At 39.5% G+C, this 27,428-nt stretch overlaps 1 protein-coding gene across 1 annotated transcript; it reads left to right on the top strand.

The window, feature by feature from the left end:
- krt222 (keratin 222) lies at positions 1-27,380 on the top strand. The gene is made up of 10 exons (XM_059341710.1): positions 1-314; positions 559-762; positions 7,118-7,200; positions 8,832-8,985; positions 11,094-11,354; positions 14,616-14,741; positions 16,745-16,965; positions 22,122-22,342; positions 22,455-22,557; positions 25,680-27,380. The coding sequence occupies exons 2-10, from the start codon at positions 565-567 to the stop codon at positions 25,891-25,893; spliced, it is 1,581 nt and encodes a 526-aa protein (XP_059197693.1). The 5' UTR covers positions 1-314; positions 559-564; the 3' UTR covers positions 25,894-27,380.
- The last annotated feature ends 48 nt before the right edge of the window (positions 27,381-27,428 follow it).

The following is a 27,428-nucleotide window of genomic DNA, read 5'->3' as shown; positions in this document are numbered from 1 at the left end:
CTCCGCTCTCCTACATGCTGCCTGGGGGGCAAGGTGGGACAGGGAGGCACATCCCTGTCGTGGGTATTCCTGAAGACGGTAGACTGATATGGTGATACTGGCGGGCTAACGGAAGCCTGTCTGCTCTGTCTCAGGGGCCTTCTGCTGATGACCTGGGACACAGTGGGAAGGAGAAAGTGTTGACCACATCGCTGTAGAGGAATGTGACTAAGCTGTGGGGAGTGGTGAATCAGCTCAGTGTGACCAAGAGAACAGACTGAAGGACTTTTGCTGCCACACTTAACTGTGCCTTATTCTCAGAAGGCCACGTTGCTGTAAGTGACTATCACTAGGTAAACATTTACCTAGTTCACGCCTCTGGCAGCGTGATCTGAGATGGGTGGTGAAGTGTTTGCTGTTAAAACTTTGTATGACTGTGTGTGCATTCTGCAAGAAACCTTCTCCGTCGTGCACTATTTGAATGTTTTGGCTATCATTGGCTGCGTCATTTGACTGTATGGAAATGTCAGCGCTTGGTTGTGAGTGCCTGTAAACATTTGGGTGTGCGCTCTCTCTCAGGTCTCCATGGACTTGCTACAGGACTCCAGTTGCACCATGTGGGGTCTAAATGCTCGTTTGAAGGGTTTTCTGCAGCAGGTGAACAGGCTGCAGGAGGCCAACCAGCGACTGGAGGCTCAGATAGCTGACTGGGGCGTCAGGAGCACCTCACGCTCCCGGGACTGGTCCCAGCAGGAACAGACTGTCAAGGAGCTCCGTGTCCAGGTCAGACATTGTTTGTTTGTTTGTTGAGATTTTTAGCTATATGGTGATCATTTGAAATCACATGGAATACTGAGAAGTGTTGAAAATTTACAGCAATTTGCCAGACAAAGATATGAGAGTGCTGCAGTTTTGTTACAATGCTATCACCACTCAGGTTGAATGGTTATGCTCCATTATGCTCCATTACAACTGCTCAAGGCCACAGTGGCTGGCAGACAACAGGGGCAGGTGTGTATAATCAAACAGAAAAGACTGCAGTCAAAGCAGAGACACGGCTAATTACTAGTGTTGCTGACAACTGCAAGTAACATCATGTGAACAACCTCAAATAAAAGTTCACCTACAGCCTGAGTAAAGTAGATAAAGGGCGGTAGTGTAACCCCAGTTTTAAGATAGTGGCCCCAGTGCTGGTTGGGTTACTTACATTGATTTAAAACCACAATGTAACAACAACTCTTTAACACTCATAAAGCTGTTGTAGGAAGCTGATACAAGGGCTGACAGTTGGTGGCTAAATATGAGTTCAGGGCTATAAAAGTTGTTCATGGCTGTTGATTATTACAGTTTTCACGCAAGCTTGTTGGAAGAATAAGTAAACTCCTGCTATATAAAACCCTTTTCAAAGCCAATTAGACAGTAACACACTTTAGCATATCAAGCTAAAGAAACTTTCTTCATAATTCTGTAAAATGTGACATTCTGTTTTGATCCAAGAGCAGTTAAATTACTATTAGTGATGTTTAACCCCTAAAGTGGAGACACAGAATTCAGAGCATATCAATTGCCTACACAAAGCTCTGAACATGGCAGTGGCTGAGCCAGCAGCTAGCTAACAGTGCTAAAGCCACAGCAAACAGTCCTAACAGTGAGCTAACAGTGTAACCTGAAGGGGACAGGTAGGTGCACTCCTATAAGACTGTCATGGGCCAGGGATGCTTTAATCGCAATAACCACAGTATGAGGCAGTGCAGAGAAGCAATGAGTGGGACAATCATGCACTAACATGCACACAGGGCCAGGATGGCTAGCACAAAAATGTGTTGCTGTTTGTTTGACAACAAAAAAACAGAGAAGCTTGCAAGTGTGCAGAAAATCATTTTCTTGTAAGGATGCTATTACTCCACTGTATCATTTCATAGTAAATAGTTGCTATATTCATGATCTGAATGTCACGTGCATCCCCCCTGACAATCATCAAAAAAAAAAAGGGGGGGGGGGGGGGGGCTTTTTTTGAGGGGTAGAGGCGGGGCCAGGGGATCTTTAGGGGGAGATAGCAGGTCAACAGTAGATGCCAGATAGAAGAGAAAGCTGAGGACCTGAAGATTAATTTGCGATGCAGCTGAGCATTGTGTCAAGATCTTCTAGTCATAAATCTGTAATAAATATAGTAAACCAGTTAATTTATTTTTAAAAAAATTGTGAATGTGTATAAGGACTTTGAACGTTATGATGGGGGTGTATGAAAAATATTCTCATGTTTAATTATCTCTCTCAATTGCTTGCAGCAATTTTTTGGTTGATGGCATTTGTTACACAGATTTGGTGCTCAAGTTTATCATTTTAAATGATCAGAAATCCCTCCATATATCACATCAAGACACCAAGACCTTGAGGAACACCACATAAAAACCCATGCTGGGATTTGGTTTCAAAAACCTTTGACATTTGGAAATTTCTGCAAGAAATGCATTTTTGGCTGACCGCCGGAGGTCAGCCCTACACATCAGTATGTCTGTGACTGACTGACTGACTGACTGACTGAGTGAACCACTTTGTTCAGGGGGCAGGGCAGCTTGAGGCTGTTAGTCCGATTTCCTCTTATACATCCACAGCGCACGGCTGTTTTCAAACACGTTGTCACAGGCCTCAGAAGTGCTTTTGCTTCTACTACACCCATTCATTTCAAAAGTAATTATTAGTGTCCAAGCACTGAGTGCTGCAAAAGCGATATTGTTCCACTGGGCAAGATGTGTGTGCTACGTTCTATCATGCAGTCCACACTGACTCTGTCTGACGTCCCATTTAGTGCTCAGACAGCCGTTCTCACAGATATCCCACTGTATATGTGTTTTGAACTTAGGTCTGTAGTTTGTGGCTATAAAGTTTCATGAGGCCAAGTTTCAAAATACGGTCTCACTCACTAGCTTTACAGTGATACCCAATTTATGGAATTCAAAAAGTTTTAGGGACCCAAGTATGCAGAAATTTTCAAATAGGTGAAAATAAATTATTTTGGACCAGAAAATTGTTATTAATAAACTGTTTTCTTTCCCAAACTGATTTTTTATCAGCATAAGGTGCGCATATCTCTAAAGGTGAGACTCATGGGTACCCAGAGAACCTATTCTCACTCAGATATTAAAGGGTCAGAGGCCTGCTTTGAAATCCCCATGACCTTTAGCCTGGGTATACCCAGACTGCCTTGCACGCTCGATTTCATTTCGAACTGCCAAGGGGTCTGGAAACCAGAGAGCTTTCTTAGCCCTGTTTTAGGGATCCAATCACAGAACGGGGAGGGACGGCAAGACGATGACGCGTACTACCCGGCAGATGGAAGCTTGTAGTTTTCTTACGGATCCAACATGGCTGCAGCAGACGCGAAACTCTCTTTAGCTGCAGATGGTGTTTTAAATAGTTTAAAAGGGGGCCGCCGAGAGACCCGCAGCAGCTTGTTTATTGCCCATAAAATCAGTGGATGTGTGTGGCTGAATGACATGAGGGGGAATAAAGCGTGATGAAATAAATAATCTTGCAGAAAGCGAGAACTGGAGAAGCAAAGCAGCAGCAACACTCTCTCACACACACACACACACAACAAACATCAATTTCTGTAGCTCTACTACGTCATCTGGTATAACTGATACGATTGGCTAAGAGCTACCTACAGACGCTTTTGATAGACATTCTAAGTGCCAATAAACGGCTCCGGAGGATCGTAAACCAGACCTCCTCTACAGAGAAATGAACGGCTGGTTGCCAGACCAGATCTTATTCGAGATTAGTCTGGTGTTAGCCAGGCTACATGACCTTACTAAAATACTTTGGAGTGTCATTCGCCCCCTTCCAGACAAGATATCATGACATGGTTGGCATAAATTGATTCCATAGGGCTTTTCGTTTCGGCAGGGTTAAAACTAGGCCTCTGAGAGAAAAGTCGGTCAGGCCAATTGGAACACTAATGGGTTAGAGGTTTTGTGTATATTGCTACCAAAAAAGGTGTGGTGGGTCTCCATAAGCAACAAAAATGTAAGCCTATATATAAAAGGCAATGAGGTGATAGGTAACTGCAAATCAAACAAACATGTTGCAGTAGAATAGGAGCAGATTAGTGTGTCATTACATCTGGGTCAGAGCCAGAGAGACGCAGGTGTGTTGCCACACACCGCAAGAATGCGGAACTTTTTCATTACTTTAAAGGTCATTCCTCTTAGTCACTTACTGGTATGGTGATCTCACATGAGCTGACTTGATGGTTTTTAACTGCTCCCTGGTGCTAACGTGACTTTCTGCATGAGTAGGTGTCACTGACAGACATTGTAATGACACAATTCAGCTCATCTCCAGGCACCAAGCAAACCTGCTAGTTTCATTGTTCAGAGATCCAGGGGCTGCTTTCATGTAAACATACAGGATTAGTTTTCTATTAACCTTCTTAAGAGCTGCAGCATATTGTTTTAGGTAAATCAAAAACTGAATGATGAGTAATCAGCCAGTAAGACAATAATTAGAGCTCTTGTCACAGTACTGATTTACTGTGTGGCAGTGTAATGAGACATAATGAGTATATGTTTTTGCTACAAGTGTTATGGAATATTCCATGTTATCTTTGGCTTCTCTTCAACATGGGTGTGCTGTCCTGAAAGTGCTCAACTCAACAAAACAAAGGGAAATAAGGGTGTGTTAACATTTTTGTGTACGTGTGATAAAAGTCAAGGAACCACCTTTTTGTAATTGGAGTCGTCCATTGAAACTCAAGAATACTTTTACTTACACAGGCATCTGTACAATTTAGCCACTACTAATGCGAAAACACATAAATACAATCTCTTGCTTGCCATGTTGAAGATATTGGCTTTAGGTCACATACAGCATGTATACAGTACATACTGGGAGATGAATACTTTACAATACTTTTTTTGTACCAGTTTTGGATCAATGTTGTTTGTTGGTCCATTGTTTTCAGTTAGAGTTTGTTTGTTTGTTTGTTTGTTTGTTTGTTTTGTGTTTGTCAGGAGGATTACAAAGAAAGCGCTTTTTTCATTAAACGTGGAGCACCAAGGAAGAACCCATTCAAATTTGGCCTCTAGTTATGAATATTACTTGTTACATGTTTTCATTGTAAAAGCCACTCTATTGTGCTTTAAACCACAATAATATAATTATACCTCCGCCAAAGAAGTTGTGTTTTTTGGTCGGTTTATTGGTTTGTTGGTTTGTTGGTTTTTGTCTGTTTATCAGCAGGATCACGGGAAAACTATTGGCTTGATTTTTATTAAACTTGGTGAAAAGGTGTAGCATGAGCCAATAAAGAACCATAGAATATGAATGGATTCAGTGATTATTTATTAACAGTGCAAGATAGGACAAGGCTTTGGTGGATTCTGCACCCTGAAAGTGCCCTACTAGTTACTTTATTATTTCAACCTGATTATGTCAAGTTTTTATAAATGATGAACAATTTGAGTGAATATATCATTGGATGCCATTTTTAAAAAAAATACTGTAATAATGGCCTCAGTTAACCTAAACAGGAAATCTACATATGTACTCAATTGTTTGTAAATATACAGTACCAGTCAAAAGTTTGGACACACCTTCTCATTCAATGTTTTTAATTTATTTTTATAATATATTTCTACATTTTAGATTAATATTAAAGCCATTAAAACTATGATGGAACACATATGGAATGTGTCAAACAAACCAGAATATGTTTATGTTTTACATTCTTCAGAGTAGTCACATTTTCCTTTGATGGTCTGAAACACATTAAGAAGGCAAGAAAATCCACAAATTAACTTTGACGAGGCATTCCTATTAACTGAAAACCATTCCAGGTGACACCTCATGAAGCTGACTGAGAGAATAACAGAAGAGTGCAAAGCTGTCATCAAAGCAAAAGGTGGATACTTCCAAGAATCTAAAATCTAAAACATATTCTGGTTTGTTGCCTTCTGTTAATAGTTTTGATTAGTATTAATCTACAATGTTGAAAGTAATAAAAATAAATAAAAAACAATGAATGAGAAGGTGTGTCCAAACTTTTGACTGGCACTGTATATACAATAAAATCAAAGTAAGCAGCTAATTTCTTACAGGACCAAATTCATATTTCATATACGAGCATCAGAACTTACCGTTGTCTACAAAGGACACAGTCGTTGCTGATATAAGGGTTATCCCTCTAGCTGTGACATCACACATGACATATGGTGGAAGTGATAATATTGGGAATACCAATAAAATAGGACATAATATTTGAAATCTTATCTCAAACTAAATCAAAGTATCAGCCTCTACTGATGTAGAACATACGGTTAAAAATATAACTTTTTGCTCATGAAAACATCCAATATCCAAAACAAAGTGATTTACTTCTCTGTTGGAGTCACCTAAATGCCTCAGCCTACACTGCAAAAAAAAGAAAAGTTGGGTGAACTCAAAATTTCAAGGCAACAAACTTTTAAAATTTTAAGTTGGACAATTAAAATAAATATTTTAAGTTTTGTTTTTGAGTTTTCTCAACTCTGAATTCAGATTTTTGTCAACTCAACTGTAAATTGTACTAACTTATAATTTTACATTGTAATAACTTTTAATCCTTAATTCTGCTGACTTCTGCAATGTGCTGAATTGGCACGATTAACACCCCTATGAAATGTCAGCTAATGTCGCGACCACAATTTTGAGTTAGCATTGATACGCTAATGGCTACTCTTGTAGCTGTAAAAAGCAGCGCTGCTAGCATCAGTTAGCCGCTAGCTTTCGCTAATGACTGAATTTCAACGTTTTCCCGCATTTCACAATAAAGAAATAAGAGTTAGCAGAACTATTGTCCCTTGTTGTGAACCCCAACTTAAAGATATAAGTAACAACAACTCACAAACTTGTTTTTGAGCAGACAACTGGCTTCCTTTATTGTGCTAACTTACGGTATTGCCCTAAATATCAATAATTTATAGTTCCAAGTTTTACCAACTTAAATCACTGTTTTAGGCCAAAAAATACAAGTTGGCTTTTTTGCAGTGTAGACCAACTTCACCAACTTACATTTTCATAGAAAAAATGAGAAAAGCATATTGCTTTTGCATGATCGTGTATCTAATCTTGTGTTATTGTATTTTGTTTTTGTCAGGTTGGTAACCTACTGATGGAGAATGCCCAGCTGGCATTACAGTCTGACAACATGAAGTCCAGAGCTGCTGTCATCCAGGCCAGGTCAGCTGAATTTGGCTGCAGATTTCCTGAAAGCTCTAACACTCCTCTCCCTCAATCAATACAGCCTAGGGCCATTGATGATCAATTAGGCATGAGATCACATCCCATCATCATATTACACTTCGTCATGCAATTAGTGTCTAAAGTGATCAGGAACAGAGGAGAAAAACACCTCTCTTAATAGGTAACATGCAAGAACAAAATGTGGCCCATACTGGCCCATAAAAGCATCCTGATATACTAATCATAGATATAGAATAACTACCAAAGACTTCCTGTTTTCATTCTGCTGCAATGCTTTTCCAGTCATCTGTTATCTAACTCAGGCCAGTTCCAGCTCCTGTGAGCCAACCTGCATACAAATCCAGGCCGGGCTTTGTGCCACGTCAGCACTTTCACTTATGTATTGATGCAGAGTGACACAGACACCCCCCCCCCCCCCCCCCCCCCCCAAACACACACACACACACACACACACACACACACCATCCCTTCGCTGTCAGCCATTAACCCCTGAAGGACAGTGGCAACGCGCTGTAGCTTGAAATAAATACACCTGCTCTATTTTTAGCTCCACCTGATGTGTCTCCTGACTAGCTGAGTCTGTCTGTGAGACTTTGGTGTATTTATCACACACTTGATCCTAATGATTTCAAGATCCATTTTTTTTAAATCCTTTTCACTTGTAGTTAGGATTTCTGTAACATACTCTTTCTGTCATTTACCTAAATGGGATCTTTCAGTAAAAACCACAATCATCAAACCCCTTCACAAGCAGCAGTACTTGTACCCCAGGGAGTTTTTCTGCAATTGCCAGGGCGTACATAAATAGATTGTGGAGTAACTCAACTAATTAGAAAAAATAAAAATAGAAATTGTGCTTTGATTAAAAGAATATCCACATAAGTTATCTGTAATACCTGAACACTATGTGTTGCAATTATTAAACAGGTAGCTGAAAGTAATGAATAAATGGTGGGAATAAAAACTTAAAAGTTATAACTTAACATAATATAACAGATAATGGATAACTAAAGTACCAACTAAACTGTTGAAATAGTTAGCTAAAAGTAATATAATGATTGAAAAAGTTTGCTAAAAGTAATTTATAAATGATTAATATAGTAAGCTAAAAGTAAAGTATGAAAAAGTTGGATAAAAATAACACATAAGCCATTAAAATAATTTGCTAAAAGAAATGGTTCAAATGGTAGGCCTAAAGTAATGCATTTACAGTTGACATACATAGTTAAACAGTTTAGAATAACTGTTTTAAGGCTACAGTCTGTTACATTGGGAATTGATATAGTTCATGTGACATGACTGTGGGGGTACCACAAACTCAAAAAGTTGGGAACCACTGGCTTAGTGGATACTCACTAGCTATTTTCTGAAATCTCCTTTTAAATCAAGTTAAACTGGGTGTTTGGCAAGGCCGAGGAATGTGTCAATTTGTCAGGGAAATAAAAACTTTCCTCTGGACTTTGCACTCTCTTTAAAAAAAAGTATTTTCTCCAGCCATTTCAGCCTTCCCTGTCTGTGTAATTGATATATGCCATGGTTAAATGATTAACAATAAATACAGAATGGGGATCAGTGAATTTTCCCTGACTATTGTCATCACATCACAGGTGTGAGACTGAGGAGAACAACACCAGGCGTCTGGAGCAACAGGTGGCTTTGCTCAGAGAGTCCAAGAGGGACGCAGATCAGAGCAGCATGAAGCTGCAGGCAGACCTTCGCCACTCCATGACAGATCTGCAAGCAATGCACCAGGAGTTTGAGGTCCCTAAATGTGCTGTCTGTGACATCTTGTCTTTGTGTTTTCCTTTTGTCTGCCTGTTTCACTGCGCCTCTCTATTTACTTTCTGAAGTTGCTTTTCCATCTGTATGCACAGTCTCATACAAAAACCTTATTTTAATTATGTATTTATTTAAACCTGGTCTCACAGGAATCCGTGAAATAGCCACGGATTCGCTTAACTCAAAATCCGTGGAATAGCCACGGAATCACTCACATTTCCGTGAAACTGACACGGGTTTCGCTACAATGCAAGTTAATGATATTTTTTCCTATTGGTTTGTTCCAAGTCACGTGACTTTCAAGGTCCAGGCGGTCAGAACAAAAAACATGGCGGACAGTTTCATTTCTAGTGAAAAAGTCAATAGTTTGACTTAGTTTCTGCATAAAAATGGATTTTGATCACATTTCTAGCGAGAAATATAAGTTTTATTTTCTAAATATTCACTCATTGAATGTACATAATCACTTTGTATGTTGGAATAGCCACGGGATATGACTGTCATTAACTTGCATTGTAGCGAAATCCGTGTCAGTTTCACGGAAATTTGAGTGATTCCGTGGCTATTCCACAGATTTTGAGTTAAGCAAATCCGTGGCTATTTCACGGATTCCTGTGAGATCCCTTTGGGATAGAAACCGTTACTTTATAGAGGGTTGGTGTGTTGGTATATATCCAAAGCACTAATCCAGTAAGAGATGGTGGCAGGTGCATGTTGAGCAGTTGGGCATTGTTGGCTATGGAACTGAGCTTCTGTTAGGATTTGTCTCTCTTAGAAGTTGTATAGAGCGAAAGCCACTCACAAGCCTCAAGTGGTCTCTGCTAGTAGGTGAAAGAGTTTTGGAGCAACAAGGTCTTCAACCTTCACAACAGAATAGACCGTTTATCAACACCGCCCATGATGACACATTGTCAAAAAATGAGCATTTTTTTACGCATTTTTCTCCGCGTATCAGAAACAAGATGGCGACGCAAGATGGCGACGAGTGTAACGCTGAACTCGATGCTTCCAACGGGCAGTCCACAAACCAATGGGTGACGTCACGGTGACTACGTCCATTATTTATATATATACAGTCTATGACGTAAACATGAACATGGGTAGTAATAGGATGCGTACAAACAGCTCATGGGGTTGTATTTTGGGGGAGGTATCCTGTTCTCATGATACAGCTGTGGTACAGCCTTAGCTAGAGCTGCTAGCATGGCTGTTTACTTGGCTTTGAATAGTCCTATTTTAAAAATGCAATGTTATTCCACTGCCTGACTGAAAGCCATTTTGCCAGCTTGGTATTGGTTCCAAATTTGAGCAAAGAGAATGACCGTGACCAGGACAACAGGTTCTAAAAAGAAAGAGTAGAGAAAATGATAAACAGTGTGAATTACATTCTATTTAAATATGTCATTACTTACCATTGCTATTATATCAGGAAAATTATAGGTAGCCTGTTGTACTTTCACTTGCAAACCCTAACATTATAGCCTTGTCAGGTTTGTGCATGCGTGCGTGCGTGCATGCGTGCGTGCGTGCATGCGTGTGTGTGTGTGTGTGTGTGTGTGTGTGTGTGTGTGTGTGCATTTAATTTGTGAGCGCTACATTTCACAGCATCTAACGATTCCTCGTCCCTTCACACTGACCTCATCAGCCCCTCCTCTCTTCGTCCTTCTCTTCATTTTCTCATTCCTGCTGACTAACGCTTCCCTTTCTCACTTTAAGGGTCTTTTCCTGCATACAGACAGACGCATGCTTGCTCACACAGACACACAGATGCACACATGTAGGGCACAATAACTGGTTCAAATCTTTCCTCTTGCCTCTGCATTGCGTGGACTGTCTCACAGCTCTCTGCACCACACACTCACACACACTCACACACACACACATCACTCTTGCACTCTTTTTCTCCTTTGCATTCGTTCATCTTCATTCATAAACAAGTTTTATCCCTCATTTGGTCTTGTTTTTTTCTCTTCTCACCCTTTCTCTCTCTTTCACTCTCTGTCTCTCTCTCTCTCTTGCTCTCTCTCTTTCTTTCTCTCTCTATCTCTGTCTCCCTCCCCTTCTTGCTCCATCTGGTTGGCTGTTTGCAGGCAGCCCGGGCTCTGCAGCTGCAGCGGGCCGGCTCCTGCGATGTTCTGTTAGCAACGGCCACAGCAGCAGGAGGAGAGGAGGAGGAGGATGGCACAGGGATGGAGCTCACCCAGCTCCTCGACCGAATCAGAGCGCAGTGCGACCAGGGCAGACTTCCCGGCCTGGGGGCCGTGTCACATCCACTCTCCGGCTTGGTCGGGCCCAGTCGATCTGGAGCAGCAGCAGCAGCATCCAGAACACACGGAGGAGTTCTCAGTGAGGTACGCATCCACTCCTGCATCTTCACTTATCTTGTTTTTTTCTGATACGCCCCTCTCATGTTGTCCTGGACGGCTGCCAGCCAGACACACCCTAAAGAATAACTCCAGGCAAGGCTGAGTGATGTATATGCTCAGCTGGAGTAAAATGCTTAGCAGAGTGTTTGTTGACTGTGGTGAAAGACTGTAGGGTTAGGGCTCACCATGCCTCTCTGCCTTCTGTGTATGTGTGTGTCAGGTTTGTGTAGATTCATCGAGATTTTCGTCAGCTTTTTACTGTAACACACAATTCCAGGTTTGTGTTACAACAAATGCTCCATTACTAGTCTGAGTAAATGATCCCTGATCTTCATTAAATATTTATGAGCCAAATTACAACCTATTTTGCAGATTTTCCATCCTTTATCTAGAAAAAGCAGCATTTTTCATTTAAAAATAAGAGCTTGTCTTCTGTTGTTTTAGCCAAACTGTCCTCCTTTTTGTTATGATGGGAAGAAGCGCAGTATAGGTGCCTTTTATTATCCCACTGTTCCTGTGCCACAGCACAATGACTTTGGTCTGACAGCAACAATAAAGTCTCTGGGCCAAGGGCTGCAAGCTAACACAGTGCTAAAATGGAGCAGGTTTTCTGAAATGCCGTTGTTTACTTCAGACCATCTCTGCCTGTTCCACTGAAGTAACATTTACACAATGCTGCAGTCAGAAGCCTGCCTGATGTCCACAGTTATGGGCGATGTTCACATACTGGGTATATTAACAAGTCATCAGCTGGGTATTGTGCTATGATAATATACAGGTAAGACTATTTGCGTTGTTTACTTGATGAGTAAAGAGCACACTACTGTGGAGAGAGACCAAAATTACATTATTGTCTTTAGTGACCCTGTTTAAGCTTTAAGATGCCCTGTGGAGTTTTTGTACACAAGCCAAATTATGTGTAAAATGCATTGTTTGCATTATTAAAAGTGTTGAATGCATGTCCTGTCTTATAAAACATATGCAACATTGACTTTTTTTGCATTGTTGTTGGCACATTGCTGTGCTTCTTTGTGTTACTGATATTTAGTAAGTTTCCTTTAGAATCTTTGGATATTAGTTCTTTCAGTTCCACAAGTAAGATTCTTATATTAGAAAATAGAGAAATATTGATTAAAATTCGAAACCAGAAAGCAAAACCAGACAACAAGAAAAACATGTTGCATGTATGTGTTTTCTGAAGCAATGTGTATGATACAAACAAAAAAGTGGCCCACTTGCAAAAATAATGCACTATATCGCCACTAGTGGTCAGAAATTCCTTTAAATTTGCTCATTTAGAATCTCATGAATGATTTATTTTTCTTATTATATAATAAGAAAGAATAATCAGTAGCAATTTGTAGAGATGTACAGTATTTTTAGGTACTTTTACTTAGGAATTTCCATTTGATGCTACTTCAATCTTCTGCTTCAGTACATTTTAGAGAACAATATTGTACTTTTCTTTTTACTCACATTTTTCTAAATGCATTTGACTGCAATAGTTATTAGTTAAGATTTTACATACAAAACATGCTACATTATGAGTACTTGAATTTTAATGATACATAAGTACATTTTAATGCTAATAACCTCTGTAGTTTTACAGAACTTTTACCTATAACATTGTTTAATAGTGTGTTATTGCGACTTTAAGTAGGTGAATTGAAGTAATAAAGATTTCTTCCATCACTGCTTGAGATGATAGATTTAATAATAATACCCTTGCCGTTCACATCCAACTGCCTCTGAGATAAAGACTCTTACTGTCCAGTGTTATCAGTAATGAAGAGCTGATGTAGGATCAATTCGGCCTAAATTTGCTTGTGCTATAATTTCATATTAATTAAAATATGTAGTGAAACAAAAAATGAGAATCATTGGAGTAGTAAATTAAACAGAGAATAACTTACATAACTTGAGTCATCTTCTTTTGTTTTTACTGTCAAAATATTATCATAACTGTGCTGAGACAGCTTCACCGCTTGACTGCATTTGAACGGGGCGAGGACCGAGGGTGTGAAGCGCCCAACAGCTGTACAGTGTACACACAGCTTGCACAGCTGTGTGTACACACAGCCCTGGGTGTCTGCTCCACTGTCTGTTTACCTAAACTGAAACACACACTCCCAACAGCACCACCTGTGGCTGTTTCTCCTCTGACTGAGTGCCAATGGGAAAGAACTGTCACCTACAAGGTGTGTGTCTGTGTGTTGGGTCATTGTGCATCCTTATCTGGCCTTTAGTTACTGCAAATATCAATTCTAACATTGAGCACACATTTATATTAGGCTGAAATAATCAGTTCCTCCATATGAGGTTTTGGCCTAAGGTTTGAATCAGTCGCCATCTAACTCAAAGTCAATGCTTTGGTGATATATTTTTTTTTTTTTTGCCAGAAAAACACTGTACATATACGTCTTTTCCACCAAGGCAGTTTGAGGCCTGGTTCGGAACCAGTGGCTAATCTCAAACCAGTTCTTCGTGTTTCGACAGCCAAAGAACCAGCTCTTGGCCATCAAAACTGGTTCCAGAGCGGCACCAAATTTTTGCTGGTCTCAAACATCGAACCGCTTATGTCAGGGGCTGGGGGCAGGATTATCATGACCAACAAGACCAAAAAACACATATATCATTCATTCGATTTGATTTGCTTAACTGCAATGTGATCGATACCAGGTAGCCTGTGCTAGGTAGCTAGTTAGACCTAGCAGTCTAACATTTTATGCTAAGTGTTAATAAGAATGAAAGTGTGTCCATGGCGATCAAAACAGAACAAATGTGTTGTACATGAAGGTTTTGGATGCAAATGTAGGCTCCCAAAGCCAAGACCAACATTTATAGAGACGATGTAGTCCGCCATTGTTGTTATTATGCTTGAAGTTGGCGTTATAGTGTCTGGGAGAGCGGAGACGTATACAGACTTAAACAGTGATTTAATGGCGTGGCTCTCTAGCCTGTGGGAAAACAAACATGTTCTCGAGGGTTCAGAAGTTGAACCAACTGAACCCCACCAACCCGACAATTTTGACGACCATTGGCGATACTTAGGGGGGTCTATGGGACAATGGAGTTTTGCACATAATGACCAAACCCTACTCCAAATTATCAATTGGGTTGAAGTTAACTGGGGAATAGAAGTTAAGATGAACAGGAGTGTGTGTGATTGGATGAGATGGTGTCAGTGATGGTGGTGTTGGGGTTCTTATACCTCTTTTAATGACTGATCCGTGTCACCTGGCCCAGGAAGAGGCAGCATGGACGCAGGTGAGCCTCGGTGGTGCTGCCCTGAGGGAGGCCCGGGCCGAGCTTGCGGAGGCCAGGAGGCAGTGGCACTCCCTGCAGGTGGAGATCGAGACTCTACATGGCTTGGTAAGAAAACATATATCATCACTAATACACTGATCACGCTAATAACAAACGATAAGATAATGATAATGACATGCTTAAGGTATATAATGTAACATTTCTGCATCAAAAATGCCAACAACAAAAAAAAAAGAGTAGACCTATGTTATATATAGTGTTGAGTTGTGTAGAGACCGCTAGTGGCAGAAATGACATACTATGCATTTAAGAAAACAAAATATGTACATATTAGTAGCATACATAACATTAGTAGCATACGCAACATAAAGCATAAAACCTTTAACTACAAATTGCATGTATTTTACATTCCTGCCAACCATTTTCCAAAGCTTTCCATAGAATTTTAACATAGTGTGTGCGCTTAGACGTGTGTGTGTGTATCTGAGTGTGCGCGCTTACACACGCGTGTGTGTGTAATCACATAAAGTTACATGTGTGTGTGCATGTGTGTGTCTGGTTCTCTCTTTCTGTGAGAGATACATCAAAGGATGAAAGGCTTTGGGGTCGACCAATCAGAACAGAGCAATCAACGGAACTAACTGCCGCTGTAGAATGTTCCGGCACAGTGACAGCAGCCAGAGGTGGACAGACTGGAATTTCTTGCCTCGAACAGAAAGCATTTTTGGCAAAACAATAATACCTATCATTGATCCGACTTCACTTTGAGTGTCCTGAGTTCTTCCTGAACAGCTACATATCTTTGTTTGTGAAGAAAAATGAAGAAGCTTTGTAAGAGCGATCTGACAAACTGTTAAATAAGACGTTTGAAAATCTCCAATTATTGTTCTTTTTCTCTCATTTTTTTTTCAGCCGTCCCATTCACTTCAATGCAAAATTTTGCGCAGTTTTCGTATTCCGTAGAGAAAAGTAATAGTGCACCGATCACGATCAAACGGCACGTTTTGATATATAATTTGTAGTGGGACGAAATTATGTCCGGAAGAGGAAGAAGAAAAAATCCACAGTATAACAATAGTGCAGCTATTGCTGTAGGGACCAGTGCTCGATGCGATTGCCCCGTGGCCCTAATTATATTTTCGCATTAAAAATTGTTGGTTAAAGAGTTTCTACATACTGGTGTATTACCCATTACAGAAACATAAAAAAATATTTTGGTAATTACTATTGCTGTTAATTTAGGACAGCTGTGGTATGAGCCGGTGGTCTAATAAAAAAATTTAAGCACTGTGTATGCAAATTCTCATCTGTTAAAATAAGTAAAACGACAAACCGGTAATGTAAAAATTGTATAAAATTTAATTTAAATGATGATAACTGGACTTAAAGTGATAGTTTGGATTTTTTTAAATGAAATTATATGAGGTTATATGAGGTTATACATAGTCGTAGTCAGCATGCCACTAGTTAGGAGAAGCTAAACAAATGTATTTTAGCCATCTAAAAAAGGACCACCTCTCTTTCAAACTAGGGTTGTGCCAACCACCATCTACTGTTGGTAATACACTGACTGTTGGTAAGTACCTTATACAAGCCCACTTCTACAGCTGACATGAGCACCGTTCTCCTGGGTGAAGGTCATGGGTCTCTCCCACCCGCCCTGAGTACTGCTTCTGTGCTTTAAACTCTGCTTGCTGTCATTCATAATCATTACAGCCACTAGAGGGCGGGGTAGACAGTTCTAAAATTATGGGTCATATTTAGCTGCTTGTACAAGCGACCTATGGGGTCATTTTTTGAGGGTAGGACAGTCTCAACTGACTGCTACAAACATGGCAGTGTACATGTCGCTCAACAGTGCAGAGACCTGGGTTCAATTCCGGGCAGCAGGGCCTAGATCAAGCTACCCAACACAACTGGCACTGTCATTGGTGGGAAGCCAGTGAGGGATGATGTTCTTGTTTTTTTTTAATGACAGCACTACAACTTGATTCCAAAAATAAAACACAATGTGATAATTTAATAAAATTCAATTGAAAACTACCAAGACAATATAGTTTAATTGGTCAAAGATAACTGTGGAGTCATTATTGCATCTTGCTTCTCAGGAAAAAGGCCTGGAGAGCTCCCTGCAGAACACCCAGCGGCTGTACTCCAGCCAGCTGCAGGACCTTTCTCAGGTCATCTCTGGACTGGAAAGTGAGCTGGAGCAGGTGAGGGGTGGGCTGGCAACACAGCGCCAGCGCCACAGCCAGCTCCTCAACACCAAGATGAGGCTGGAGCGAGAGATCACCACTTACCGACGCCTGCTGGAGCGTGAAGAGGGCAGGTGAGTGCAGGAGGCAGAGAAAGGAATGGAAACATTGAAGGGAGCAGGAAGGATTTGTTCAGCTGGAATTCTGTGGTTTCACTGTCAACCAGGAAATAATTGACACTTGTCAATGTTTCCCCAGAACTTTGGAGCAGCTTCATCTTCAAAACTGTAAAAGGAACGGCGCAGAAATAAGAAAAATAAGATAGTACATATTATCTGTTAAAGTCTGCATCTAAGAAGCAGATTTTACACGTGTCTGTCAGAAAATAATCCACTTAAACATTCCTTTATATAGCTGTTGTCGTAGAAAATCTTTAAAGAAAACACTTGACGAACAGATAGTATCGAATCACAGCCTTGTGCGGGATTTATTTAGCAGACATTAAAATCAGATGATACAACGCATCCAATGGTCAGAACAACTCTGAGAGACAACGCCTCTCACAAACTAATTCCACTTCAATTCGTGCGTCATTGTTTCTTTGTAACTAAGGTTTTAATGTCCCGTACTTTCCTGTTATGACAATCATTTGATATGTGGGTACACTTGGGAGATTATGTTCTTATTCTAATGTTATCGTATCAACCAGAGCATCCGCTCAGGATGCGCTATGCTGACTTTCGTCCAAAAGGTTTTCCTTTCCCATGAGTTTAATATTTCACCTGTGTGCTTAGGTCACATTTCAATGTGGATTCATCTATGGATTTATCCTACATATCCTCCCTTATATAATATATATATTATATATATATAACCCTAACCCTAACCCAGACAGACATGTGTTGGCATTTTCAGTTTGATTAGAGCCTACTATTCTGTTAGGGATCATGTAGAATTTAGCTGCATAGAAACTGAAAAACCACATTAATTGCAAGTTGAGACATACAGAAAGTACAGATAAGTGAAACTGCGACATGTAACAACAGTGATTGAAAACTGACCAGAAATTCCAGTAATTCTATGCATACAAAAACATCATAAATGAAGATGACAAACCTTCTACCAGTGATTTATAGCCTAAAAACAAGATGATAGAATCCAGACAGGCAACCCGTCTTTGTTGATCTCATAACTCATTTCCTGCCAGCGTCAAGCTGTTTTATTAGGCAATATTCCATTCTTCTGACATGGTCTTTAGTTACCAAAGACATCTCACATTCAAAACACTGTCTGCAACAACCATGTGATTGTCATTTTATAGCCAAGGAAGGTAATTTGTTTTATGACTCTGGAGGTTTTCAGGCAGATTGGAGTGCATCATCATGTCTTTAGATTGCAGATGGTTTTTATTCACAGTAGGGCTGTGTCAGTGATGCAAGGAGAGACAGGACATGGCCTTTGAAGTTTGCATTGTTTGTCAATTATTTGAGAAGGGTGGTGACTGAGTGGGTAGCAATCGAAGGCACAAAGGGCTGTGTGATAGAAAAGAGAGAAAAGACAGCCTCATGCGGTGAAAAAGATTCTTACTGAAGCATCTGCCCACATAAAAACTATGTCTGGTAAAATGTCTGCAAATGAACCCAGAAAAGGCACAAAAGATACTATTGAAAGGTCAGTGCAGAGTGGAATTCGCTATGTGATGCAAGACTGATAACTCTCTGTAAGACATGTGCTAAAGGCCTTCTTCTACAGTCTAGTTTTAACTTTTGAGGTAAAATTCTTGAATGGAAAAATCTCTAAATATTAATGAATACCTTAAAATAAAAATAGGCAGCACGTTTTAACTAAATATACTGTACATAGCAACAAGAAAATTCCTCTATAATGTCATTTGCAGAGGGCCCTGGCTCTGTAGAGTGTATGTGACACATATGATAGTATATCCTTTAATATGAAACTATTTGTAATAACATCATGACCAAAGTTTCTGTCTGTCTGTCGACTGTGCTGTTCCTTTGATGACGAGTCAAATTGTCTGCCATGAAAATGGTCTATTGTCTGTAACCTATCAGGCAGGACAGTCTGTCTTGTGGCTTCCCGGATGAGCCCTTGTTAGGATGATTGATGTGTGATCATTGTCACAATACTCTTGATGTTAGTTTTGGGACTTAGTTAAATATGTGTAAGTTAAATATCTGTTTCTGTCAGATAATTCCTCTGATGCAGTCCTATGCAGAACAAATGATTTGCTCTGATGTGAGAGATATGGGTGGTGCAGGCTTTACAGCTGTAAAAGAGTGTGCGGATACATTCAGCAAGGTACACTGGTTGTGTACTTTAAGATCAAGGTTGGAGTTCTTTGAGATTGTACTGCTATTTTTAGAGGCAGACAGTGGAGACAGCAATGGTGGCAGAAACTCTGCTGACAGACAACCTCTGTTAGGGTAGTGTTAACAGACAGCCCCAGTCTGCTTCACACTATGTTTGTGTTTCTCATTTCTCTTTCATGTGATATTTTGACATTTAATATAACATTACAATGATATGAAATCAAGTTATTGCAATGAAATAGTACTCAAATGATGTACTTTTACTTAAAATGTTCCTTTTGCTTCCTCCCTTCTTCACGGTCAGCAAGGATTGTAGAAGGAGGAGGGTCAAAGGGCGTCATATTTTTGGGGTACAACTATAGACTGTATATAAATAATGGATGTAGTTACGGCGACGTCACCCATTGGTTTGTGGACTGCCCGTTGGAAACATCGAGAACGACGTTACAGAGATTGCCATCTTGCTTTACGTCCTTTGTTTTTTTTAAGCTGAAGAGATAATATTTGGACTGGGGAGAACGAGGGGTGGATTAATGGGCGGACCTTCCTGAAAACGGAGGACTTTGCACTGCACGCCCATCACAAGTGTTAGCAACCTGTCAATCAAAGTTACCCCCACCCCAAATGATACCCTGCTTTATCATCTATTTTCTTCTTAATGGGACCTTTTTTTACACAATTAATATCATATTGTAATTAAGAAGACTTGAAACTAGCGTTTGAGAACATTATGTTGCCACAAGCATTTTTACTGAAGGAATAAAATCAAGTGAGAAGGAGTCTCATTTTGTATTGAGATGGATAGGACTGGAGTTCTTTTGCAACAGACGGTGGCATCCACTGCTGTAAATAATGCAGACTTAAGTCACTTACGCATTTCCTTCACTGCTCAGAAACGGAGGTTGCCGCCTGAGTATAACATGTGCACAGTTTAACTGGAGCTGTGATGTTGGAGGGTTACAGCAGATTGCGCCACAAATTAAAAGATGGTTTCCGCCTGAGTGCTCATGGGGTGTGCTTGGCCTGACAGAACCAGGGTATATACCTGCTCTACCTGTTGAGCCTTTCGGGAGGTGCAGCTCAAGTTTTACTGCGCATGTGTTGTCCCCCAATAATATGGCATCATTTGACTCTGTGTTGCCTCCTTCTTCAGTCAGCCATGTTTGCTGAAAAAGTCTGTCACTTTAGATCAGGGGTGTCAAACTGTTTGGCTGTGTAATTTTATTTGGCCCGTGAGGCAACACCAAATTATTATATTATTATTGTACTATAAGCTGACCCGCCGGTATTATACGTCGCATTTACCGCTAATACTAGATTTATTGTTGTTATTTTATTTTTAAATGTATTTACCTGTTTTTATTTAATTTTTATTTAATAAATGAATGACATTGATCTGTTTTTTATTTGAAATTTGATTTTGCATGTCTGCACTATTTAGTTATATATTGTATGTTTATAAGCGTTGCTGGTTCCATATTTAATGTTAAAGCAAAACATGTTTGGTATATATTAAAAGGTTTATTTGTTCAATGTTGGCCCACGATTTTATTCAAGTTTTAAATTGTTGCCCATTGTGTATTTGAGTTTGACACCCCTGCTTTAGATGATGTGGAACACTGTGATTGGCTCATAGACATCTAATTAATCTAAGTAATCATAGATCTAGACATCCATTGGAATAGATGGGGATGTGAACAGGCTCCTGGTTGTAGCTTCATCTTGTACAGAGTGACTATGATCTTCTTATCTAAGGCTCAACAAGAAAGTGAATAAGCTATGTATTCTTCCCAAATGCCAAACTCAGTGGCGATTCTAGAGTGTGTTGGGGCCCTACAGGCAAAAACCCTAGGCTACTATCTAAACTAACAAGTCGACTGGCGGTGTCCCGACCCTCGGCCGCTCACACTTGACTCGGTAACGTCACAGCCAGCTGAGGGCTGGACACACTAGACTGCTCAGCTAGCTAACTAAAAATAATGTGATAAGACGCTGAAGCTGAAGTTACGTTGTACTTTTTCAAGTGTCTCTCACCCACAGTGAAAGATAGACTAGCAGCATTTAATTATTAAGTCCTCCACTTACCACTGTCTTGGTTTTTTTTCAGCTCTTCGTTCTTTTTCTTCTTTCCAGTGGTGGTTCTACACAGGGGCCTACAGGGGCCACTGCCCCTGTGAAAAAGCTCTTGGCCCCTGCTGTGGCCCCTGTGTCAAATTAATAATAAAATGTTCAATTTATAATGAAGAATGATGGAACAATTCTTACCCATTTTTGGTCAAATAATATCTCATTGTACACAAAAGAAACCTAGAATGTGTACATTGTACAACAGTTTATTGTGCAATAAAAGCTTGCGTATATATAATAAAAGATCATTCTCACTGTTCTGCACTTTCAAAATAAAAAAAAATGGTATTGTGGTAAATGGTAATGTCATTGTCCTACAAAAATAATTGTTATTGTTGGTAAGTCTCATTGTTTCAATCAATGTATTTGTATCTTCCAAATATACTTAAATGAGATTTTTTAAATAAGCTAAAATAAAGGTTTTGAATGCTAAGATATCATCTTTGGCGTTTTTTAATGTGCCCCTCTGATTGAACACTGGCCCCTCCTTGGCCCCCACAGTAAAATTGGTCTAGAACCGCCACTGCTTCTTTCCTTTTTCACCACCAGAGGGTAACTCCTCTTCATTTTCTTTCAGTGTTTTTTCTTCTTGCCATTAAGTTTGTTTGTTTACATAGAATCATGCCCTGCTTGCATCATGACAGAGTAGAGTCAGGTGGGGCTCCCTTGGGGGATCTCCTACAGTCACTGCAAACATTGCACTGCACTTTGCCATTGCTTTAATTTAAGTTTGTTGGCCCAACTGCCTCTGGTCAAACTGTCACTTTACTCATATCGTATACATACAACCCCCATGCCCTGTGGTTGTCAATACTCTGCTCTTCTGCCTACAGGTACATGGGCCGTAATGGGCAGCCAATGGGTCTGCGGCCCTGGAGGTCTTTTGTTGAGGAACCGAAGGAGAACGGGCTGGAGAACGGCTTCAGTGACCCCGCTGTTACTCCAGACGAACCCAAGTCAGAGCCCCTGCCTGATATACCGTCACTCTTTCCAGCAGACAGTGGGTTAACGAAAAGCATACTGCATAGACAGCAAAGCCTTGTGATACTCACAGGTAACACACACACATACACGCACGCACACACACACACACACACACACACAAACAAACACACTCTTACTAAAGTCATATCTTGTTATGATCTGTCACTCATGTTTTCTCACAGAGCCAGAGCAAGATAAAGACTTGCCAATCTCCACTGTGAAGACTCAGGAGATTCTTCAGGGCAACGTGGTGCGGGAGAGTGCGGAGGGTCATGGCACCATCGAGTAAGTATTGATCTTTTTGCCCCCCATTGACCTGTAGTAAGCACCTTTGGTCTCATGTCGGCATTTTTTAATAGCAAGCGCTACCAGCATCACTTCAGAGCGCACTGTTCTTCATACATTCCTTTTTGACTATGAAATGTCATAGTTTGTTGCGTGCTTAATCTCCTTAAGACTCAGGGCGGTTTTTATTGACTCATTAGTTTATAATTACACAACCATTTATTCAGCCCAGGCGACGTCTGGTCCAGCAGACAAGATGTACAAGCACTCAAAAGGAATTACCATAACACGTCAAACAAGTTACGAGGCATAAAACGTTTAGTTGACTGCACAGGTTCCCATGAGTGACTCATCATAATGCTGCATGGGAATTTTCCTCTTTAAATGGCTTGCGTTTGATGTGGACGTGCTGGCCTGGTGTGGAGTCGTCAGGGCGTGGCACCTGTTATTGTTGGACGAGACATGGGCGGAATTCTTTAGTCATGCTTCAGGTGTTACCAGCCACATGCACACATCCAAAAAGCACACACACGCACATCCACAGAGAGCGACAAACATGCACAGTCACTCAGAATATTTATTGTCATGTTGTTAGAATACTGACTTTGTCTACGGTCAACAGATCATTCATGATGTGAATTACGTTGTTTACATCCCAGCCTCAATCAAAAGCTGTGGTAAAAATGGAACTGAGATGCTAGACGACCCTTTTATACTCTTTTCTACCCACTGTGAATGCTGTCAGTGGGTTATAAGGTACAGCAGATGTGGTAAATTGTTCCTGATGGTTAGACGAATTAGAGGCAAATTGTAAAGCATTTTGGATTTATAAATATATATGACAGCGACATATACTGACTGCTATAGTAGTATAGATTACTGCACAAATATTTTTTTCTTCATTAAAAAATGTAATAAATGTGTGAAAAAGCACCAGCTACAGAACAACACCTTTAAAGCTTTGTAGCACTCCCAGCAGGGCCTTGTCAGAAGAGTCCCTGGTGTTTTCAGCTTCAGCAAATGCTTTGGTGGACACACAACCTCATGGAAGCTAGAATTTGGTTGGACGAGAGCAAATTAATCCAATCAACTTTATTTATATTGAACAATTTTAGCAAACACAAGGTTTCAAAAGTGCTGCTCAAACAATAAATAGATACCACAATACAAAGAGATGTAGAAAACAATAGAACAGTAAAATACAATAAGATAAAATAAATTTAATATAGGATTAAAAAAATAAACTACAATAAAATCAATCGACCAACCAACCAAAAGGTGCCAGCCCAAATGATATGACAATGTTGCATTAACACTGTGTTGTACTGTCCCCAGGTGACCTGAAATCAATCATTAGTCCTTTAAGACCAAGATAACAGAAATCTGCTACATTCATTTACACAAGGTCAAAGCTCACATGGAGAATCTTGTGTTTGGTACAATAATTGGCCCAACAAATATATGGTACAGATACTTTTACAACTGTCTATTAGCCTGTGAGTTTACATTGTAACAATTACTGCCTTGGCAGCGCACACATGCACAAAATGAAGCTAATCTTTTTTTTTACTTGCATCTAAGCCGAAAGAAAGACCTGACAAATTCTGTGAGTTTTTGTCAGCAATTCTCGTGTCCAAGTCAGTCTTGAGTCCAGAGTGTTCGAGTCTGACTAGTGCTCAGGGCGAGTCATAAGTACCTGAGTTTGAGTCCGAATCCAAGACCCGAGTCTACAGTGTTCAAGTCCAAGTCAACAAGAAGAGTCCAAGTCAAGTCATCAATTTTGAGTCTGAGTCGAGCTCCAAGATTGCCTGAAGTTCTCCATTCTGGCACCTTAAGAAAGTTGATAGACAAATAGAATGTGGCCATGTGAATAGCAGGTGCACACACCAATTTGCTAAAGTCTGAGTAAGAGTCCTAAATATCAGACTTTGAGTCTGACTCAAGTCCGAGTGCAGGACTCCCAGATCCTGATCAACAGTGAGTCTATTCAGTGGCAATCTGGTTGCATGCTGTTACAAAGGAGGTGTAGAATCTGTAGTAGCTCTCATTCCAGGTTACATCTGAGGCAACTGAAGTGTTCTCAGATGCTGCCCTCTGGTGTTATTGTGCAACAAGTGTATCATACAGGAATTAATATATGAAAGATTTTTTTATGTTTTGACCAAATATGGGATTACGTGATACACTATAATACAATCAAAAAATACATAAATTAATAAATAAATAGACTTCCAGCTGTTGACATCTACATTACAAGGGAAAACACCACACACTATAAACATGTTTTGTTTTTTTTGTTTGTTTGTTGTTGTTTTTTTTAATTAAAAAAAAAATGTTTTATTATTAATTAAAAAAAACACAACATAAATCACCAATGGACAAACACAGTAAAAAAGAAAAGAAAAAGAAAAAGAACAACAACAACAAAATCACAAAAACCAACCTAAATAAATAAATAAAACAACAATAATAAATAAGAACTTTAACACATTAAATAACATAAAACCTAAAACTAGAAAACTAGACACAAACAAACATCCAACATACAGTATATCAGTAAACTTAATAACCTAAGAGAAAATATTCTGTTCTGTCAATTTTTACATGTTGCATTTTTCTTGTTAATAAAAATATTTCTGTTAAATTTTGGGGTCTTTATTTATTTTTATTTTTTTACAATCCACTCTTTTTTTTTTTTTTTTTTGACATGTTTATCTTTAGTGTCCATGCGCTGTCCAAATAATTTAATAATGCATAATGTTTATTGTTATTTATTTATTTCCTCTCCATTTTTTAAAATATTTAATTTATTTAATTTATTCATTAATATGATTTAATTTAATTTAATTAATTTATTATTATTATTTATTAATTCATACATTTATTTTATTTTATTTTTTATTAACTCAAGTATTTGTTTTCCTCCGAGATTACTGTTGGTTATGAGAGGGAGGGATGGGGTTTTAGACTGTATGTTCGTTATTGTGTTCATCGTGTATTCATTTTTGGGAAAAAACTCAATAAATAAAGTTTTGAAAAAAAAAATGCATAATGTTGTGTAACATTCAACATGCCTCATCGTCACCTTTGACTGACATGACTTCTAACCTTTTTCTGAACAGGACAGAGAAGATTGACAAGGTGATAAAGCAGTGGGAGGGCTCCTTCTTCAGAGGGAACCCCAAGCTGCGGAAGAAGTCGGTGTCGCTGCGCTTCGACCTGCACATGGCCGCAGCGGACGAGGGCTGTGCCCAGACCAAACAGGACAGCCTCCCCGACGTGGAGGTACGCCTGATCATGAAGAGATCTCGCAGCATCCCAACTATCACACAGTAACTCAAACTGGTTCGCCAGAGTCAACACTGATGATGCTGAAGTGACAGAAATAACATCTGGGGTATTGCCAGCCATTGTCATCATGCTTAATATGTATTTCAAATCGCAGCATTTATTGAAGTTTGCATCACAACTGAAACTGAGATCTCTCTCATCAAATCTTGACTCTGGCAGGAAAAGCATTACCCATGAGGCTTTTGTGCTGATCTAATGGGGACATTTTTACAGTGTCAGAAGACTACATCAAATAAAACAGACCTACATTAATTTCCTTACACACATCAGTCTAGATAAAGTAAATGTTCTTAATACTGGCATTGTTTCAGTATGAGGTCACAAGACTAAAGAGATTATATCAACAATAGACTACAGCATTTAATTCTAATTAACACTTGGTACAAGAGGCTAAGTGCACAGATAGATTGAGATAAATGGTCTATAAACCACTTTGAGCTGCTGTGAACTATCTAAAGGTGGATTTATTTGTATTATTTCCTTAAGAGACTGTAAAGAAATTATTAGAGGGGAGGGGGCAGAAAAGAGGAAGATTGTTTTTGTTTTGTTTTTTGTTATATGATATAATCTCTCCAGTTAGCACTTAATTTGTCACTGCCCAACAGCTGCTCCCACTTATATACATATATATATAATTTATTTTTAAAGCACACAATCTTCAATTCTTTGTGCACCTATGAATTGTAACAATTCAACAGAGCTATATTACTTAAAGATTTTATGGGAGCTGGTGGCAATTTCCTCTTTGTCAAGAGGAGTCCAATGAAAATATTAATAATGCTGGAGAGGTTTTTGCTTTTTAAACAGTGAAACATCATCCTTCCCACCCTAATAGTTTCACTACAGTCCCTAAATGCTTGCACTGCAAACACATGCAGCACTTAGAAGAACATCAGCACTGAGGGATATCCAGATTGTGTGTACTGTGAGAGTCTTTTGTCATTGCAGTTCATTCTTAATAGAAGAAAAAAATCTTGCAACTCAAAAAGATAATGTAGCTACATTAAACGATGCATTATCGCCCAAAAAAAAAAAAAAGAAGCAAAACTGCTCACTGTGATCTTAACGGCAGTGAGGCTCTTAATACTCACCATGTGTCTCAGAGAATTTAGATTCCCTGTCTTAACCAGAGGAGGGCAGTATTTGTAAATAGTTAACACTGCAGTGTATCTTCAATGCTCAACTCGGGTTGTGTAGCACATGCTATCTGTTACAAGAGTTTTTATGCTGAATTTTGAGTTGGCACCAAAGATATTCAAAGTAAGAAAAGGACAATTGTGCATTGCATTTGGTTGGGTGCCTGACAATATATTTAGAATATTTAAAAATATTATCTATGCAGTTCTGTGCTTGATTTTGCTTTGCTTCATGAAGCACACTTCATTTTGGGAGCTATGTAACTTCAGAATGAAGCATTATGCTTTTATCTAACGATTTATCATTTAAAATAAAAAATGATTATGTGCAAACTACTGTGTTTTCTGTCAGATGTTTATCTTACTCTGATTGACTAGAAGACA

Source organism: Centropristis striata, chromosome 1 (genome assembly GCF_030273125.1).
Source record: "Centropristis striata isolate RG_2023a ecotype Rhode Island chromosome 1, C.striata_1.0, whole genome shotgun sequence".
NCBI lineage: Eukaryota > Metazoa > Chordata > Actinopteri > Perciformes > Serranidae > Centropristis > Centropristis striata.
Note: the sequence above shows the minus strand (reverse complement) of the source record. Positions and strands in the feature narration are given on the sequence as shown.